This window comes from Halichoeres trimaculatus, unplaced genomic scaffold (assembly GCF_033239565.1).
Source record: "Halichoeres trimaculatus isolate MK-OKI-2021-1 unplaced genomic scaffold, fHalTri1.1 fHalTri1_scaffold_12, whole genome shotgun sequence".
Taxonomy (NCBI): Eukaryota; Metazoa; Chordata; class Actinopteri; order Labriformes; family Labridae; genus Halichoeres; species Halichoeres trimaculatus.
This window is the reverse complement of record NW_027437190.1, coordinates 12,558,415-12,576,084: the sequence shown is the minus strand read 5'-3', so window position 1 is coordinate 12,576,084 and position 17,670 is coordinate 12,558,415. Positions and strand designations below refer to the sequence as shown.

General features: G+C 39.2%; 1 protein-coding gene across 1 annotated transcript; it reads left to right on the top strand.

The window, feature by feature from the left end:
* Nucleotides 1-395: 395 nt before the first annotated feature.
* Nucleotides 396-16,605, top strand: dgat1b (diacylglycerol O-acyltransferase 1b). The gene is made up of 17 exons (XM_074683449.1): nucleotides 396-945; nucleotides 2,346-2,433; nucleotides 3,160-3,200; nucleotides 3,592-3,677; nucleotides 7,768-7,820; nucleotides 8,306-8,411; nucleotides 11,538-11,666; nucleotides 11,925-11,987; nucleotides 12,103-12,206; nucleotides 12,781-12,819; nucleotides 12,946-12,987; nucleotides 13,085-13,129; nucleotides 13,612-13,724; nucleotides 14,381-14,446; nucleotides 14,852-14,939; nucleotides 15,238-15,300; nucleotides 15,700-16,605. Exons 1-17 carry the CDS (start codon nucleotides 704-706, stop codon nucleotides 15,847-15,849), a joined length of 1,518 nt encoding a protein of 505 aa, XP_074539550.1. The 5' UTR covers nucleotides 396-703; the 3' UTR covers nucleotides 15,850-16,605.
* The last annotated feature ends 1,065 nt before the right edge of the window (nucleotides 16,606-17,670 follow it).

The window sequence follows — 17,670 nt, the reverse complement described above, 5'->3', positions numbered from 1 at the left end:
TACAATATTATATATTCAGTCTGTCAAATTGACGGTTTGTTTCCTCTTAAATCCAAAAATCACTTTTCATCCTCTCATCTCAGCGATTTCAGTCAATTCAAAGGTCTACAAAAGGTCAACTGCTGACTAAGCTTCATCTTTATTAGGAAATATTTTAAGCAACAATTGCCTTTCCAGAGTTTTAGCAACTGTCTCATAAAAACTGAGCAAGCTCCATAGTGCTGTTGCTAAAAAACTCCTGAATTGCCTTTAAACGGATGGTTATGTGTTTTTGTTCATCAAATGACCTATTTCTTTCTTTTCTGTGCTGGCATTCATCACGCATTAAGTGCCAAAAGCGAGTTGGCATGAATTTAAAGGAACATTTAATTAGCCCTAAACGGGGAGGAGTCCAGACTTGCATGCTGACTGAAACTTACTTCCTCATATCTCTTTGAGTAAACGCTCAGAGTCTGACTCACCTCTGTGTTACACTGTTCAAAAGTCGGAGAAGTTACTCTTCCAAGCTGTTGTCACTTCATGTTGCGTCACAGGCTACACACCTACCGCCGTGTCAACTGTACGGAAATATGAGCTTTGGGCGGATTGTCTGGAAGTTAGTTCCCTTCCCATCTGTGGGCTTCTGCACCACTATGCCAACAATAGACATGACACGGCTTTGAAACAGAACTCTTCGTAGGTTTGAGGTTGTTTTTGTGTCAACATGGGTGACTCGGACGCAGCTAAGGCCTCTGCTCGCAGGAGAAGGTCGGCTCTACCGATGGTGAGAAGTGCCAGCGTGCTCCCGCTGAACGGGAAGTCTGCAGCGGAGTATCAGAGCTCACTGGACGCTGACATTAGCAGCAACAATGGCCACAGGAAACCTGACTTTTCTCTGGAGACAGTCGACTCTACATCGAAGACTGAAAAAAACAAACGGAGGAATGACATAGGTGACAGGTTGAGGTGAGTTTCATGAACGTTGCCTGTGCAAACAAGACTCATTGCCTCAAGTGAACTTTGTTGTGGGGGATATCTGACGTCCCGCCTCAAGCGGTCGACGTCACGTTTCTATTAACCTAACGTTAGATTTATTGGCGTATTTATTGACTATTCTGTGAAGTAACGCGGCCAGTCTAAGAATGAAGTTGCAGGGGTCAGTCTATATTGGGATTTCATTTGGGGTTGGATAAGGTCGCCCAGAGCGAATTCTGGAAAATGTTTCTGACAGCTCTCATTCATTGTAATACACATTTATTCATTCATTCACTCGTCTGTTTATCCGCCCAACCATTCTTGATATGCATTCCAGTAACATTAGCAACATTTATCCTGCTTAGTTTACAGACTGTAAACATGAAAGTGTATTTAGGCAGCTGAAATGCGCCTTTGGACTCTTCCATTAGGCGTTCCTATAGGGGCCCCATAAGCTGAGGGCGGACTTGCTTAATCTCTGTAGGCCAGAAGTACAACTAGGCACCTGCATTTTGATATTAGTGCATATTAAATCTTTAATGTATCTCTATTTTAAACTGCCACCTGAAACCTTTGGTGCACTGACCACCCGACTCAACATTTTGATTAATGGTTTCTGTCCCCTCACCTCTATGAAGATAAGCAAGATCAAATTTGATCTTCCTTGTTCTCTGACTGCCTGTTTTCTTCCTTTCTATGTTCCTTCTTCTGACTTTGGCTTTCTTTCTTTTGAATATCAGCATTTTTGGTCAGGATGTAGTTTGAGAATTTTTTTTTAAGCGCTTCATTAAAGAGGGGTTATGTGCTTTTGTTTTAAGGCTTTATTGTCCATCTGGTACCCCTGTAGTAGCTTTACCTGATTACCTGATACCTGATGATTAAACTATTTTTCTCACAAAGGCGTTTTATAAAAGTGCCCATCTCAGCCTCAGCTTGAAATGTTTTTCTTAACTGCTGTCTCTTCAAAGCTCCTCTACCTCAGACCCCCTTCCTTTTGATTGGACAGCTTTCTGTAGGCCTGTCAGGGGGCGCTCTGGGCAGATCTTGGTATTTGAGGCATATCCCTCCACCCTTATGTGATGACCTCACCCTTTCAGCAAGTCTTGTGAAGACCTCTTGCTATTTGTTTAGAACGTACCCTTTGAGCAGTTTACATAAAGATTCTTTTTTTTAAATAACATATGAAAATGAAGCAGTTTGAAAATCAGCACATTTAAAATTGACTTCCAGTATTGTTACTTTCTATCCATGTTTAAACGAAGGGAAAGCATTATACCCCCTCTTGAATTATATTCTTCATGAGAAATAATTATGACGCAAGGCTTAAAATAAAATACACATTTACTTTAGCTTATGATCTTCCACTTCCAACCATTTGTCTGTTTCTGCAGCTGCCATAAAACCCGGGAGTCCCTGCTGAGTTCAAGCAGTGGTTACAGCAACTATAGAGGTATCCTCAACTGGTGTGTCGTCATGCTGGTAAGACAAACATTGAATCCATCAAGAAATCTTGAATAAAAACCCTTAATTAACCAACACAGCCATCGCAGCTCAAGGATACAATGTTTTATCTGTTTGTCTCCACAAAAACTTTCAATCACTCTGTTTCAAACTGTTGACATTAAGACTGCTGACATACTGTATGTAGGAGGATGACAAATCCCCTGGAATCCTGGATGATGTGCTCCCAGATGGTTAGCAGTACAAGTAATCCATGTATTTGTTGACTTTGGGGTTATGCGTTTCAGGTTTCAGTTTAATCACATAAGCATACATGAAGATTAAATAGCAGATTTGATGGTAGCATTTAGAGATGATTACCCAGAGATATGAATACATAACACATTTTGATTCTGTTTAAATGGAGCAAAATATCCATCCACTTGTGGAGTGTATTTATTTCCTTGAAGACTTAACCAGATAACAGGTGAAACACAAAATCAGAAGTGTTATTGTACGGTATGAAACAAGTTTCTTAGTTTCCCTGTGGTGGATCAAGACATCTGTTGACCCAGGATTTTAACCCATAAGGAGAGACGGGGCAACAGCAGAAAGGGAAGAGAGTTGAATGACACGTTCACTTGTTGAAAAGTGTCGGCTGACAACAAATAGTAGAAACAAGTTTATTGAAGAAGAAAGAAACAAAGGGAAATGTGTTCATTAGACATTCAGATGTATATATTTAAGTGCTGTTTGATGTTGCAGGTGCTGAGCAACGCACGCCTCTTCTTAGAGAACCTTTTAAGGTGAGTGTGTCTTTTTGTTTTCGTTTGTTTTTCACATTAGTATCCACAAAGTATATCTTGTTCACCTTGTAGACTTCCTGCAAGTTTGTACTCAAGAAGTAATCTCTGACAGATACAGTGACACCAAAGAGAAATTCAAAGGATTTATTTAACTGTGGCACCTCTGTTTTAAAACCAGCAAGGACGTGCCAAGATCTTTAAATTTGTCTACACACAGGTTCAAAAACATACCCACAAATCAATTCTAAAAAAAATCTATTGGACTGAGATCACCCTCTCTTCTTATACTCTAAATTTTCTGTGTAGCTTCAATGTCTGACAGTAGAAGAACATTTTTTCACTCTTTTTAATAAAATGCGACTGTTCCTTTTTCTTTTCCTTGTCTTTTCAGGTACGGTGTCCTGGTGGATCCAATCCAGGTGATTTCCTTGTTTTTGAATGACCCATACAGCTGGCCTGCAGCATGCCTGCTGATTGGTAGGTAAACTATTGATCATCCATCATCTAGCAACAGTTCCTGCTATTTAAGCAACAAATGCAACCCCAGACATAAATCCTGTCATAAAAACCAAAAGTCTTGCTTTTTAGTGAGATTAGCTGAGGGAGAGAAAAATATTTAGATAATGAAATATAACTGGACTGCATTTAAAGATTTGAATTAGTGACTTATTCTTTTTACATGCACATCCTATATTTAAGGTTTATTGCATTATTTATTTATTTGGTGTATTGCACTGAAACTCTGCAGTGATGCAGCTCAGTGTCTCTGGAGGGACAATCACTTGCCCTATTTAATGCACACTAGTGCTGTGCTGCAGGAAGAGGCAGAGAGAGAGAAGAGAGGAGCAAAAGAGAAAATGAAGTGACAAGAAGTTTGTGGTGAGGGTCATGAAGAAGGGAGAGAATGCAGGAATGCAAAGGTAAATGGATGCTAGAAAAAGGTGGGGTTTAAATGAGAGGGAGGAAATACAGAGAGAGGAGGAAGTTACTGGTGTGCAGTGCTGCAGGGGAATTGAGAGAAGAAAAAGGTGTGGGAAAGTAGGTAGATGACTGCATCGACTATGGTTAACAAACAGGTGAGAAAGAGAGTGCGTTTACAGCAACCTGAATGGTAGAACTGGAGGGGTTGCTGCAACTTAAACACACAGTTGACTCAAGTGTTTGGTATTTCCTGTATGACAAGGCAGATTCTTTGGAAATGTCTGAAAAGCTGCTCCTTAGATTTGCAATTCAAAGTCTAGTTTATGGTAGGGGTGAGTATTGGCAAGAACTTCGGGATATGATATGCATCACCAAACTTGGGTAATGATACAATAGTATCACGATATCACAATATTGTGATATATTGTGATATTCTACACTGCTAACTATTTGACTGAAAACAGCTTTTCTATTTAATTGTGTTGAAAATGATGAAAGTCAGATACAGTATTTCATATATACACTTAATTTGAAAACACACAGTGTGTTAAGTTTGTCACTCAAACTACTGTGACATTAAACTAATGTTACAAAAAAATTATTGGGTGAAAGACGTGGTCATCTGGTGAAACTGATAAATGTCACTTGGTGAAACTAATGTTAGTCATAAAAAATCTAATTTTGCTCAAAACATGACTATAATTATTATTTAATCAGTCTACTACGCTGTAAAAATTAAACTTAAAATGATTTAAACTAACTCAACCGAGAATAGAGAAACAACATTGATGTGAATGCATCAAAACCCACATCTTCAAGTTTAGGAATAAAGTATTAGGAATAAACATTGTGGTTGTATTTACTATACAGTTTATGGGCAACATACAGCGGAGTAGCTCTTTGGCCCCATCTACTGCAGTGGATGTGCAGAAGACGTATTGTACTTCAAACCAGAGTCCTGCACGGGTCCAATTTTCAAGATCCGCCCCGCCCCGACCTGGGGACGTACAAACCCGCACCCGAACCGCAAACCTGCGCATCAGCCCGATTAGTACCGCAACCCGATCCGACCCGTTGAAACACGACCCGCAGCTCGACCCTTAACCTTATTTAAAGTAATAATTTCGGGTCATATTGTCTGAAAATTGAATGGTATATCACAATAGTTCAGATGCCAGTGAGTAAACAACACCCCTGAATGAAGCAACTCTTCCAATAAAAGCCTGACTTCAGCTCCATCATCAACCCTCTGTGATCTTCTCACATACAACTGTAAAATCACTCGTTTTTTACGTTTAATGTTTTTAGACTTTTAATCTCTTAAAAGGACCTTTACATATGTAATAGTAGACTTACTTTCTGTCCAGACTTAAGCGACGCTCAGCAGGTACGAGCCGTGATCATGTCACAACCATGGATGTATTATAAGAACTGGACAGCGTGGCTATGTGGTCACAGCCTTGCAACCAGCTTACAACTTGCGTTTTTATTTTATTGTATTTATTATTATTATATATTAATTTGGATGTGTCAAACTAAAACCCGCGAGCCGCATGTTATTTTTTCCACCCAGGTCCGAACCCGGAAAAAAAAAGTTTTTAAAAACCACCTGCAAATCCGCTTTTTTTGCGGGTACCAATTTTGACAAATTCAGTGTCAACAATCTTTATACATTTAATTTCTAATTATAAAGCTTTAGGATGTTTATTTTGCTCACGAGTCCTGAGAGAGAAGGGATTCACAGCCCAAAAAATCTATTTTTTTCCCCAATGTTTTCTTTTGTTTTTTTTTTAAACAGCAGCATATTTTAGTGTCCATGTGAGTTCTTTATTTTAGCTACCGTCTCTTTAAGGCCCTCTAGTCCACAAGTCCCTTTCTTTCTGATTGACCAGCCCTCCAAAGACCTGTCAGGAACAGAGCTTTAGGCATACCTCGGTATTTGAGGCCGGTCCCTTTAACTTATCATAAAACAGAAAGGAAATCCTTACATGATGACCTCATCATTTCTGCAAATCCTATGAAGATCTCTTCCCATAAAATGAAGTGTCTAGAATGGGCCGTTTTTAGCAGTTTACAGAGAGATTCAAGGATTCCTACATTATATGAAGAGTAAAAACCTGCACACATTTAGTAATGACATCCAGCAGTTACTTTATATCCATGATTAAAATATGGGACACCATAACACCCCCTCTTTAGCTGCAAAAGATATAAATTTGAAGTGCTGATAATTGAGTGCTAAGACCCAGATAATAATCAAAAGATCTGATAGCAAACACATCTGTTCACTCTAGATTAGATGGATTGATATGGGAATGCTTTGATTGGCCTTTAAAATAAAACAATTCCTGCAGTTATGTGCTGTAAGTGTGGATCAAGCTGGTCCAGTCATAGTCAGTAGGCATATTCAGAGGAAGAAAAAGTTTACCTTGCGGTTTAAGAGCTTGCTTCATATAAAAGGAAGTAGTCACTGGTTCCACTCCCAGCCATGACCCTTTGCTGCATTTCTCCCCTCATTTTCCTGCTTCATCAGCTGTCCTATCACTACAGGCAAAATCCTCATACAGCCCAGCTTATTTTGCTTTACACACATTCAGAGCCAGGGGTAATAAGAGGTGCAGATGAAATCTGTTGGAGAGGAAACTAAGCACTTCAAATATTGTTGGCTTACACATGCAAACACTTTTGAAATGTTTTTGGTTTGTTTGTTTGTTTAAAACAAATGCAAGTTCTGCTCTCCTTTATATCTATATTTTAAACCGTTTTGGTGCTGGTAGACATTAAAAAGCATGCCTGTCACTGAAATTGTCGCCATTCTGTGTCCCAGTTGGTGTGTGCTGTGCGACACATATGCTCTGTTAATGTTGGCTCATTTCTTTCATCAGGTGTTGCTGTGTAATCATGTGAGAGAATTTGGCTGTGAGTCTGAGTGTGTGTATTTGTGTGCATGTGTGTTTGCAGTAAAATCAGGGTCTACAAAGCTAAATTCACTTAACTCAAAAAGCTCACTTTCAGACCAAATTGTGAAAAAATTAGACTTTTAAACGAGCTTTTAATGTGATTAAAGCATCACTAAAAAGTTTAGTAGTCTTTCGTCCATCTCTTTGAATGCAGTAAATGTAAATCACCCTTTTATCTGATCTGTTAACATAAAACTGCAGTGTTTTTGCACTCATGTGTAATGTTTGTTCTCTCAATCTAGATAGCTCTATGCTTTGGCTCAAACTGATATTTTCCCAGAAGGTTTCAGTCCATGCAAAATGAAGCCTTGCAGTTAGTAGGGACAACCAAAATATGGTCAGCTTGATGCGTGGGGATGACAGTGTCTGTTGGTGGAGCAGGGTTTCATCAGCAGCTTATTATATCATCAAAGTGGCTTGAGAGTCTTGAAACATGAGTCTTAAAATCATTTGTCTTCACTGCTTAACTCTCATACAAAATAACAATTTTACTTTCTCCTTAAGTTTCACTATTTTTAACCATAAGTGAAAATTTATGAGGACTTGTAAGAAGTGTTTTCATGTCCTGAGATTCATATTCATATTTTCATCCTGCAGAGCCCCTTCAGAAGTGGGTCTGCTGGGAATAACTGTATCATGGACTGTTTCAGAGAAGCTGATATGAATATCTCATTGTGTTTTGACAGTGTCCAACATCTTCATTCTGGTGGCTCTATATACAGAGAGGCAGCTGTCCAAGGTGAGAGCAGGAGCCCAGCTTGTACTCAAACATCCGAGCACTGAGGATTGAAACCGAACTGTTGAATTTGGACTACTTCCACAAACCTCAGGAGGGATTATTTTTCTAAAACTGTTCTTTTAAAACTGACCCTCCCTAGATGCTTCCACAATTTTTAAATGGAGAAATTAGTTTCACCATCTGCATTCAGGGCAGCTCTGTCGGTTTGGCATGAATATGGAACATCATGAGCTTTTCAAAACTTTAACAGGCCAACATAACTCAAAATGAGCTTCTGTTTGGAAGCAGAGGGAACACATGCAGGACAGTTTTTTCACTTTTCTTTGGAGTTAGCCAAATGAATAATGACTAAACTTCAAAATCTGTAAACAAAATTTAAGGAGCAAGTCCAGCAGTGGTGGTTTAATGAAGAAAAACATCTGTTTATTTTGAGACTTTATGTTAAAACTCTCTGTCTCTAAAACTCTCTTTCTCTTTCTGCTTAGGGCTCAGTCAGTGAATTTGTGGGATTTCTGGTCCATTGCATTAACCTGACCATCATTCTGACATTCCCTGCTGTGGTGGTGCTGCTGGTCTCTTCTGTGACTCCAGGTAAATGTTTTTTGTAACACTCATTAAAAATACCATCTCTTCAGCCCTGCCTCCCCTGACTTGAACATAACCGAGACAAATAGCTGACTCAAATAGAAACATCCTTTCCACAACTAAACCATTATCTGTTTATAGGTGGTTTACAATGGTGCCATGTGTGTAAAACAGAAAGTAATGTAGTTGTAATAAAGATTAAGAGGTCATTCATATCCTTACCCTTCAGAGAAACAGTCGACCAGTTTGATAGAGCAGTAAAAGATTCCTCTTATACAGAGTCATAATTGGAGACAGTTAGTGGTAATGGACCAGTTGGTCATGACTGGATTATTTCCAGCTGGCTCCGAGAAGAGGCAAAAGGAGAGGGGGAGTCGAGTGGAGGAAAGACAGGAGAGGAGAAGGGAGGAGAGGAAAGGAAAGGGAATAAAAAGGGAGGAGTACCAAAGAAGGTGTGGTCTGAAGTGTGAGGTCATCCAAGGGTCACTCTGTTGTGTCTTCATCAAGCTGCCTGACAGATACACAGGCTGCCGTTCAATTAGCTACAGTGCACCTGCACATTCTGTCCATAATTCAATTCAGTGTTACAGATTTGTGTTGAACTTATTTAAAAAATATGATTGTTCATGTTTTTTACAATGTTATCATATGTTCTGTATGCACAGCAAGAAGATAAGCAGTAGTGTAACATTTGGATGCAACAGAATTAACTCTAAAGACTATTTTCTCACCTGGTATAAAGAAAAGCTGAACAGAACTGCTTGTAAAAGTTAAAGTAAATTATGTGTTTGGGGAGAATTTTTTTTTTCAAACTATTAACATCATTTTTCTCAGATTCTTAGTCCTTTTTACTTTAAACTTTAGGAGTGACACCCACAATTTAAATCCTTAGTTGAGGGAAATATTACTTGAATTTGGATCCTGTAAATCATTGTTTTTGATCTCATCTCCCTTCCTTTCCTCTCACTGGGTGGTAAAGGAGTAAAAAGGATGAAGGAGTCGGTCCATCTGTCCGTCTGTCTGCTCTTCTTTCTGTGCTGCTGTTCACACAGGAAGGGCAATTACAGATGGCAGGTGTATGTTTGCATTTGTGTTTGTATGTAGTGTATGTATCAACACACTGCCTACTCAGCCAGTACTCAGACACTGCTCATGCAGCAGACTGAATGATCTAATATCAAGCTTTGTTTTCGTTAAATCCCTGTCAGGAATTCTTTAGTGATGGAGATGATTTTGTCTTTACTTAGTGTCTTTATTTTTTCCTACTTTTGATATGTTCGGTCAGACAGGAGGCCGAGCGTTTAGAACACATGGACAGAGACATTTTTGGGAATCGTATGATTTCCACCTTAGTGCAGTGCTACTATGAAGTAGTTGTTTCTCTGTGAGTACATTTTTAGGTTAAAATTTAATTTAATACAACACATGTGACTTAGGTACCTAGACCCATCCTTGTCACTGTGAGGAAGTGGAAGAGTAGGACATGAACACAGCATTACAAGTTTGTATATTGAGAAATAAATTTATTAAATTGAAAAACTGAGATTTTATTATTAAACAAATTAATATTCGTTACCACATAAACACACACAAAACTACTAAAAATTGGTACTGTTGAGTACTGATACTGATTGCCAGGTACTAGGCACCAGTACCATGTAGCGTAAAAGGTACCCATCCCTTTTGGTAACACAGTTTAATATTCAGCCTTTGCAGCAATAAGCATTAAAACTTGGACACTGATTATTGAAGTCTGTGGTTTGTTTTTTGTTTACTTGTAAATTATTCCCATCTTCAGGCTTGGCAGTGAAAGAACTTAATATTTGCTTATTATCCAATAGGAAGAAACCTCCAACAGAGAAATTTCAGAAAAGGAACAAAATATGAGAGGCCATAACCTTTGTCATGTGGACGCTGAAAGACAAACATCTCTCACAGTTGTTTTATTTATGTACACAAACATTTTTAAAGTATATCTGAAAAATTCAGGCCTTATCCTTTTAGTTTCCTGGTATTATATCTCAATTCCTCCTTATTATCAGATAACGATCCATCTTGCACAGAGACAGAAAGTGGTGTGAAGCTGGCATTTGTGGTACATATAGATGGTGTCATGTTACATGTTACATGTACCTGAGCTGAGTGCTGCTTCTATAGGGGTGGAACAAGTTCTGAACAAAACACACCCCAGTATGTAGAGACGAGGCTCAGTGCAAGCAAAAGAAGAAAAATACAGTCTGTCTGTCCCCATAATTCAAGATCAGTACACAAACACCACCCAGGTATTCTTGTGAAGCCTCTAATCTGTTTTTTCTACACCTCTTTGTTTCTATCAGGACTTGTGTTGCTCCTGAACCTGTCTTGTAGCCAGTCTAGTACTGCAGAAGCCACATAGAGCGAGGCAGACAGATGGTTAATGGACAAGATCTGCTGTGTTTCGATGCCAGGTGTGCTGACCTCCACCTCACCCTGATGGGTGTGTGTATTTGTGTGTGTCTTAGTCGGTGCACATGTATGTATAGTGGGCGTGTCGCCTGCTTTGTTCAACATCATCCTTTTTCCATAAAGCATGTGGTGACCACTCAGTTGGCCTTCACCTGTGTCATGTACTCAAAGCTTTCAAAATAAGTGAGGGTAACATTGAAACATTTGGTATTGTTGCTCACAAAACAAACACAACATATTGAGTTCACACACACCCATACACACACACACACACTCACAGAACCAGAGGGAGAAACATGAAGTCCACTCTCTGTAATATTGTCCTTGGCACAGTTGGACAGCTCTCCTACTTAGAGCTGAGATTAATGTTGCTGGACTTGTCTTTTTGTACAGTGTTCAAGATCAAATGGCGTCCTCTCTTTCTCTTGATCCCTGCCTCCTTTCACTCTAAATCCTCCCTCCGCTATATTTATTTTTCCCTTGCTTTCTTCTTTCTCCTTGTTTATCCTTCTGTGCTCACTTTTTTCTCATCTTTCTGTCACTTTTCCACACCCTACTGGCCTCCCCACATTACTTCTCCTCATCTCTTCTTTTTACCCTCCAATTTTTCTACATAGGTTATGAGTTGGTTGCATTTCCTGGCTCCATAGCTCAGGCCTCGTCTTTCTCTGTTTCTGTCTCTCTCAGTTGGAGGAACTTGGGTCCTGGGGACTTACACCATCCTCTTCCTGAAACTCTACTCCTATAAGGATGTCAACATGTGGTGCAGAGAGCTGAGCAGTGCTAAAGCCAAGAAACTGTCCAGGTCTCTGTCCTGTAAGTCACAACACACATGCATACACACGTGTTAAGTCCAGGTTCACAATGATTTGTGCGCTAACTTTGACAGTGGTTTAGTTTTCACACCCAGCACAATGAATCAGCCTTTTGTTCATGCTGTTTTAGTGACACCCAAAGGCAGATTCTTTATACTACAACTCTTAGATAGGAGTTGGAGAGTTCAGAGGCACACATGCTCTGACTAAGACTGTGGAAAAGTGTTTTCATGTCATGTCTTCGTTTTAATCTCCACAGGTCCATCAGTGCCGCTCCTCAAGGGAGGAAAAGTGTGCTACCCCGGCAACCTCACCATGAAAGGTACTGAAACACAAACACTGTGACCATGAAACTTCATGAATCGAGTTGTGTCTCATTTCCTTATGTTTCATTTTGTTACACATTCTGACCAGCTGTCACCCCTCTCCATCTGCAGACATGTACTACTTTGTCTTTGCGCCAACTCTTTGCTACGAGCTCAACTTCCCTCGCTCAGCAAACATTCGCATGAGCTTCCTGCTGAGGAGACTGTTTGAGATGGCGAGGAAATATCCCATGTTTGTAGCATGAGCCTGAAAAACACAAAAAAAAAAAAAAAAAAAGATGCAGTTTTTTTATTGATGATGATCTAATTGTTGAACATTCTTTCTAAAAGCCATATGTTAATCAGCAATAAATGAAAATATACTTAAGAGGGAATAAATCTGATCAGCTAAAAACTTCATGTTTCTGCATGATGTTTTTAGAGAATAGACATTACACCTGAGGCCTGTATGTTGAAGTAAGTTATCTTTTTCTTATGTGACTTGGTCAGCCCTCAGAGAGGAGATTGCACAAAGTTGTCTCATAAAGCTGGTTATCAACTGATTAATCAATGTCTGGTTAATAAAAAAAAGTTAGCAACAAATTACTCCTGACAAACTTGAATAAGGCAAATTTAAGGAGGTTATTACAGTTTAAAGACTCAGGGCAAACTATGATGTAAGTAAATCATGAAAAGTTAGACAAAAATCAACAAAGATGCAACAGTTTCATTTGAAAAATGAGATCAGATCTGGTGTAATAAGGTATTTTACACATAACTCATTGTACTGTTGTGTGTCTTTGTCCTCAGATGTTCTTCATCCAGCTGTTAGTTGGTCTAACTCAACAGGTACTTTCTGTCAATATAGATCTTAAGTCATATCCAGTGCTCTTGTCGTAGCCAAAGTTTCTGTCTGTATTTCATAGTTTTCAGAAAAAAAAGTCTGAACAGTGCCTCATGGTTTTTGTCTTTCAGTGGATGATTCCTATTATTCAGAGTTCCATGAAACCACTGGAGGTAAGAGGGCAGCTTCACAGCAAAGCTTACACTACACCATTGAATACAACTTTTTTTGTTTTCTTAATTTATGCTTCTTCATTGCCCTCCTCTGTAGGACATGGATCTGTCCAGGATGACAGAGAGACTTCTTAGATTAGCTGTGAGTCCAAACACATCACATGCATATACTCCATGTTGAAACTTTACTCATGTTTGCTATCACATTAGCTGCTGGCTTATGACCACATATGTTTGCTTAAAAAGCAGGAATGTTAATAAACAGTATTATCAAAGAGCCATGAGGTTGATATTCACATATTTTGTTTTGACTGTAGAACAAAGCAAAGGAAACAGTCTCACTGATCCACAGTCAGTGCTGCTGCTTGTTAATATTTAATGATGTTTTTAGAATATAAGCCAAACCAACATCCACTTTTCATTGATGTTTTTCCAAATGTTCCTTTTGAGAGAATGATTTAATAAGATGGATTATGTGGCACATGTGCGCTGTCTGGCAAAAGTCATTTAATGACTATGAAAGAATGGGTTACAACTTACCATGACATGGAAAACACTGGTGGGAAACCTGCTCATGTTTAACATACAGCTACACTTCCCTTCTTTTCTCTATCCCTCCTCCAGGTTCCCAATCACCTGCTGTGGCTCATGTTTTTTTACTGGTTCTTTCACTCGTCTCTGAACTTCACTGCTGAGTTGCTGCGCTTTGGGGACCGACAGTTTTACAAGGACTGGTGGTATGTTTCTGTGTCTGTGCTGAACATGGGTAGATCGAGCTGTGGTGGACTTTGTTTTATGGGTCTCAGGATTTGTGTGATGAAATAAGCGTCTGAAAACTGAAAAGTAATTTGTGCTGGAGGTAACTGAAGTAATCTGCAGCTTGAATTGCAAAAACAGAGAATTAGGCAAGTATTTATGCTGTATTTTATTAAAAATGGTCATAGCTAGAAAATAAAAAGAAATCAATGGGTTGAAGAAAATATACTTGTTTACTGTCTTGAATTAAGACATTGTTCTTAATTCAAGAAAATTGATGAGTAAATTTTTCTTACCCTACTCACAGTTTTTATTTTACAACTCAAGTGTCATTTTTGTCTTTTAAAATCTTGAAATTAGACATTTTTCATCACAAATTAGACAATTCTTAAACAGAAATAAGACAAGCACTTGCTTAGATTTCAGTTTTTGAAGTGTGATGGTTGAATATGTCACTGTTATCCTCTGCAGTATGATGCTATATGGGTTAAAAAAACATGTATTCCTCACTGTACTGCCAGTTAGTTTTTATCTATTTCTTTTTTAGCTGTTAGTCAAGATTTTCTAATGGTCATCAATATTGATCAAACTGCCTCAAGTTCATTATTTAGACCTCTATTGTTCCCTCTTCTTTCAGGAACTCTGAGTCAGTGACATATTTCTGGCAGAACTGGAACATCCCTGTACACAAGTGGTGTCTGCGGTGAGTTATTCAAACACTAACACACTGAGAGGGACCAATAAAATTTATAGAACTGAACAAGGCTTAACAAGGCACACCGATGTATTTTGGGAAATTGATTCTCCTGGCTGTGAGTAAGTGGTAGTAATAAATACAGCGCCTGCAGCCAGTCACAGATTCAGTAACACTGCAGCAGGAGCAAATCCAGAGAGGTTTTATTCAACAAGACAGAACAAATGAAATGCTATTTAAAGGGTTTAAAGCCTGCTTGCTTTGTATTTCTGTCAGGTAGGAAGACTTACAGCGCACAAGGGATAAACCTAAAGGCAGACAAAACAAAGAAGTGATGTCTTTTAAAAGCTCTTTTTATGATCTGAACCTGTGTAGTTGATGCCCTGGTTTAACCCGTTTATGACTGCCTCACAGCCACTTCTATAAGCCGCTGCTAAGGAGAGGATTCAGTAAAATGGTCAGCCAATCTGCTGTCTTCTTCTTGTCGGCCTTCTTCCACGAGGTAAGAGCTGGTCACAATCAAAGATATCACAGGACACTAGAAAAAGAGCAGGTTTAGAGCTTATTCTTTGTAGTATTTAAAGCACTTGAAATAAAGATAATAATGCTTTGGTTTGACTGACAATGATAATAACTGAAGTAGATGAAGCCAAACAGTTGTCTTATTAGCACAGCTAACTCTAGCCTCTCTAACAGGATGTGGTGAAAGGTTTTGTCAAGCACAGTTTCCTTTCAGTGTCCTGTTTCCTTCAAATGCTGACATAATTTGATTGATAAAATGATTGTTGTTTTTTTGTCAGTACTTGGTGAGCGTTCCTCTCAGGATGTTCAGACTTTGGGCCTTCATGGGCATGATGGCACAGGTGAGACTGTACACTGATATCAAATTTCAAACTTACAGCAGTGGTTGCCTGTAAAAACCAACAAAAAAGACACGTGTACATTAATAGAAGCAAAGCTTCAAGAAAATATTGGACTTTTTGAGTCTTAAAACAGAAAAAGTGTTTAACCCTGGCCCCAGTGTCATAAACTTGATTGAAACTTTATTAGCCAACAGCTCTTATTTGATGTATCAAGAGGAAAAAAGCTGAACATAATGAAAAATCATCTCTCGAGCTTTGCTGACTTTGTTGCTTTGTTATTCATTGGTGTGCTGAGTCATAAAGCTCTTACAGCAGAGAATGTGAATATAATTAGTCATTACAAAACCTCGTCAGCAGCTACGGTTATTGAATTTTCATTGTTACGGTTTTGCTCAACAGCTTCCATTAGCCTGGTTTGTTGGCACCTTCCTGCGCGGCAACTATGGCAACGCTGCAGTGTGGATGTCACTCATCATTGGTCAGCCTTTCGCCGTCCTGATGTACGTCCACGACTATTACGTCCTGCACTACAGACAGGAGGCTGAATGAAGTGTGGACGTACATGTTTATCTCTGTCAGTCATTCAACCACCACACAATGTGACACAAACACAGGTGTCACATTGTGTGGTGGTTAACAGATTTACAGACAGCACTGGTACTGCATTTTCCTCCCTAGGTAAAACAAAACAAAAGATCCCCTTGCTGGGAAAGTAAAAAAAAAAAAATCAGCCGTAGCATGGAAGAAATAAATGATAAACTTTAAATGTTACTTTAAAACAAGGAGGAAGGTTTCACTTGTGTATAAAGTGATAAAAAGCAGCTTCACACTCAGGAAATGTCTTTTGCAGCTTCTGTTGGCCAGTTTCATCTGAATGTCTTGCCTGAATGGATAAACCACTGAAGGTGGTACTTTAAAAACTTTCCTTTGTGAGTTTTACTCCTTTTTAGTTTGATTTTATTAATTACACAGCTGACAAAATAGTTAAAGCTCTTTTGTTTGAGCTGTTAAAGGTTATTGATCTAGTGCCTTTTATTCTTCCACTGTCTGCCAGAGCAGCCTTAGTCTGTCCTGTTGAATGTGACAAGGATTACCCCTTGCATACTGAATGTATTCTGTCAGGATTTATGATGAAAGTATGGTTTTCAAGTTTTTAAAGATGTATCACCTGCCTTGCTGTTTATTTTACGGTACTTTTTACCTCTGCTGAATGCCATTGCAGAACATTCCCAGTCCAGTCTCTGCAAAGGTGTTTTTTCATTGTTGTTCTGATAAAGAAGTGGGCTTGGGTCAGGATTTTTTCGAAAGTTGTGACTTGAAATAAAGATTTTAAGAGTTAAAATCTGTCTGTTATTTTTTTGTATTCTGTTTGTTAGTAGATGTTAGAACTATTGCTTTACAGCAAGATGGTTCCTGGTGAGAATTCTGGTTGTGGCTTGGTGTGTGTGTGTGTGTGTGTGTGTGTGTGTGTGTGTGTGTGTGTGTGTGTGTGTGTGTGTGTGTGTGTGTGTGTGTGTGTGTGTGTGTGTGTGTGTGTGTGTGTGTGTATGTGTGTGTGTGTGTGTGTGTGTGTGTGTGTGTGTGTGTGTGTCTGTGTGTGTCTGTGTGTGTCTGTGTGCGCGTGCATGTGCGCTTCCTTGTCGCCTGGAAACTAGGTTTGGGACACACATGCGTGTGTGAGGACAGGACCATGAACCTGTGTTTTGTCAAGCTGACAGGGAATTAAACAGCCAGTCTGAGGCAAATATCTGTGTGTGTGACATTTGGTCAAAGGATCATTAATGCAGATCTGAAAGTAGATGTGACAACAGACATTTGCACAATAAGAGACGCAATTTTGAAGGCCAGAATACAGCAGAGTGCTCGTGCGGGGGGTGGAGGGGTGGCAAAGACTCCTCTTGCAATTGGTTAGTCCATCCCTCTACTGAGTCTTGAAAGAGGAAGTATTTTGTTTTATTTTTTTAAGACTTAACACGGTCCCTCTGATACCCCCATACCCTTTAATCCCAGGCCTCTCTTTTGGGTCTCTTCTAGAAAAATGATATACCCAAATTTATCTCTGCATCTACAATGTCCAACTGAATCATTCCGGCGTCATCTTAAAGGAACACTTGTAAAATTTGTTCAGAAGTGTACGTATTAGTCTGTCGGTATGCCATCTAGAGTAATAACTCAAGTCTTTTTTATCCCTTTTGCTGCAAAGTCCCCAAATTGGAGGTCCATGGGATTTAAAGAGTTAATGTGCTCAGCTCAAAAAAAAAAAAAAATTCTCATACTGGTGTTTTAGAAAAGCCTTATTTCACCCTCTGTCTGAAAAACTTTGGCTGCTGTCTCTTAAAGGATCTCTGCAGTACAAACCCCTTCCCTCAG

Excerpts from the sequence above, each read along its gene's own strand:
- dgat1b (XM_074683449.1), top strand. The coding sequence starts at position 704 with ATGGGTGACTCGGACGCAGCTAAGGCCTCTGCTCGCAGGAGAAGGTCG. Across the intron at positions 11,667-11,924 it reads ACTGTCCAGGTCTCTGTCCT|GTCCATCAGTGCCGCTCCTC; the intron begins GTAAGTCACAAC and ends TAATCTCCACAG. Across the intron at positions 14,447-14,851 it reads GTACACAAGTGGTGTCTGCG|CCACTTCTATAAGCCGCTGC; the intron begins GTGAGTTATTCA and ends ACTGCCTCACAG.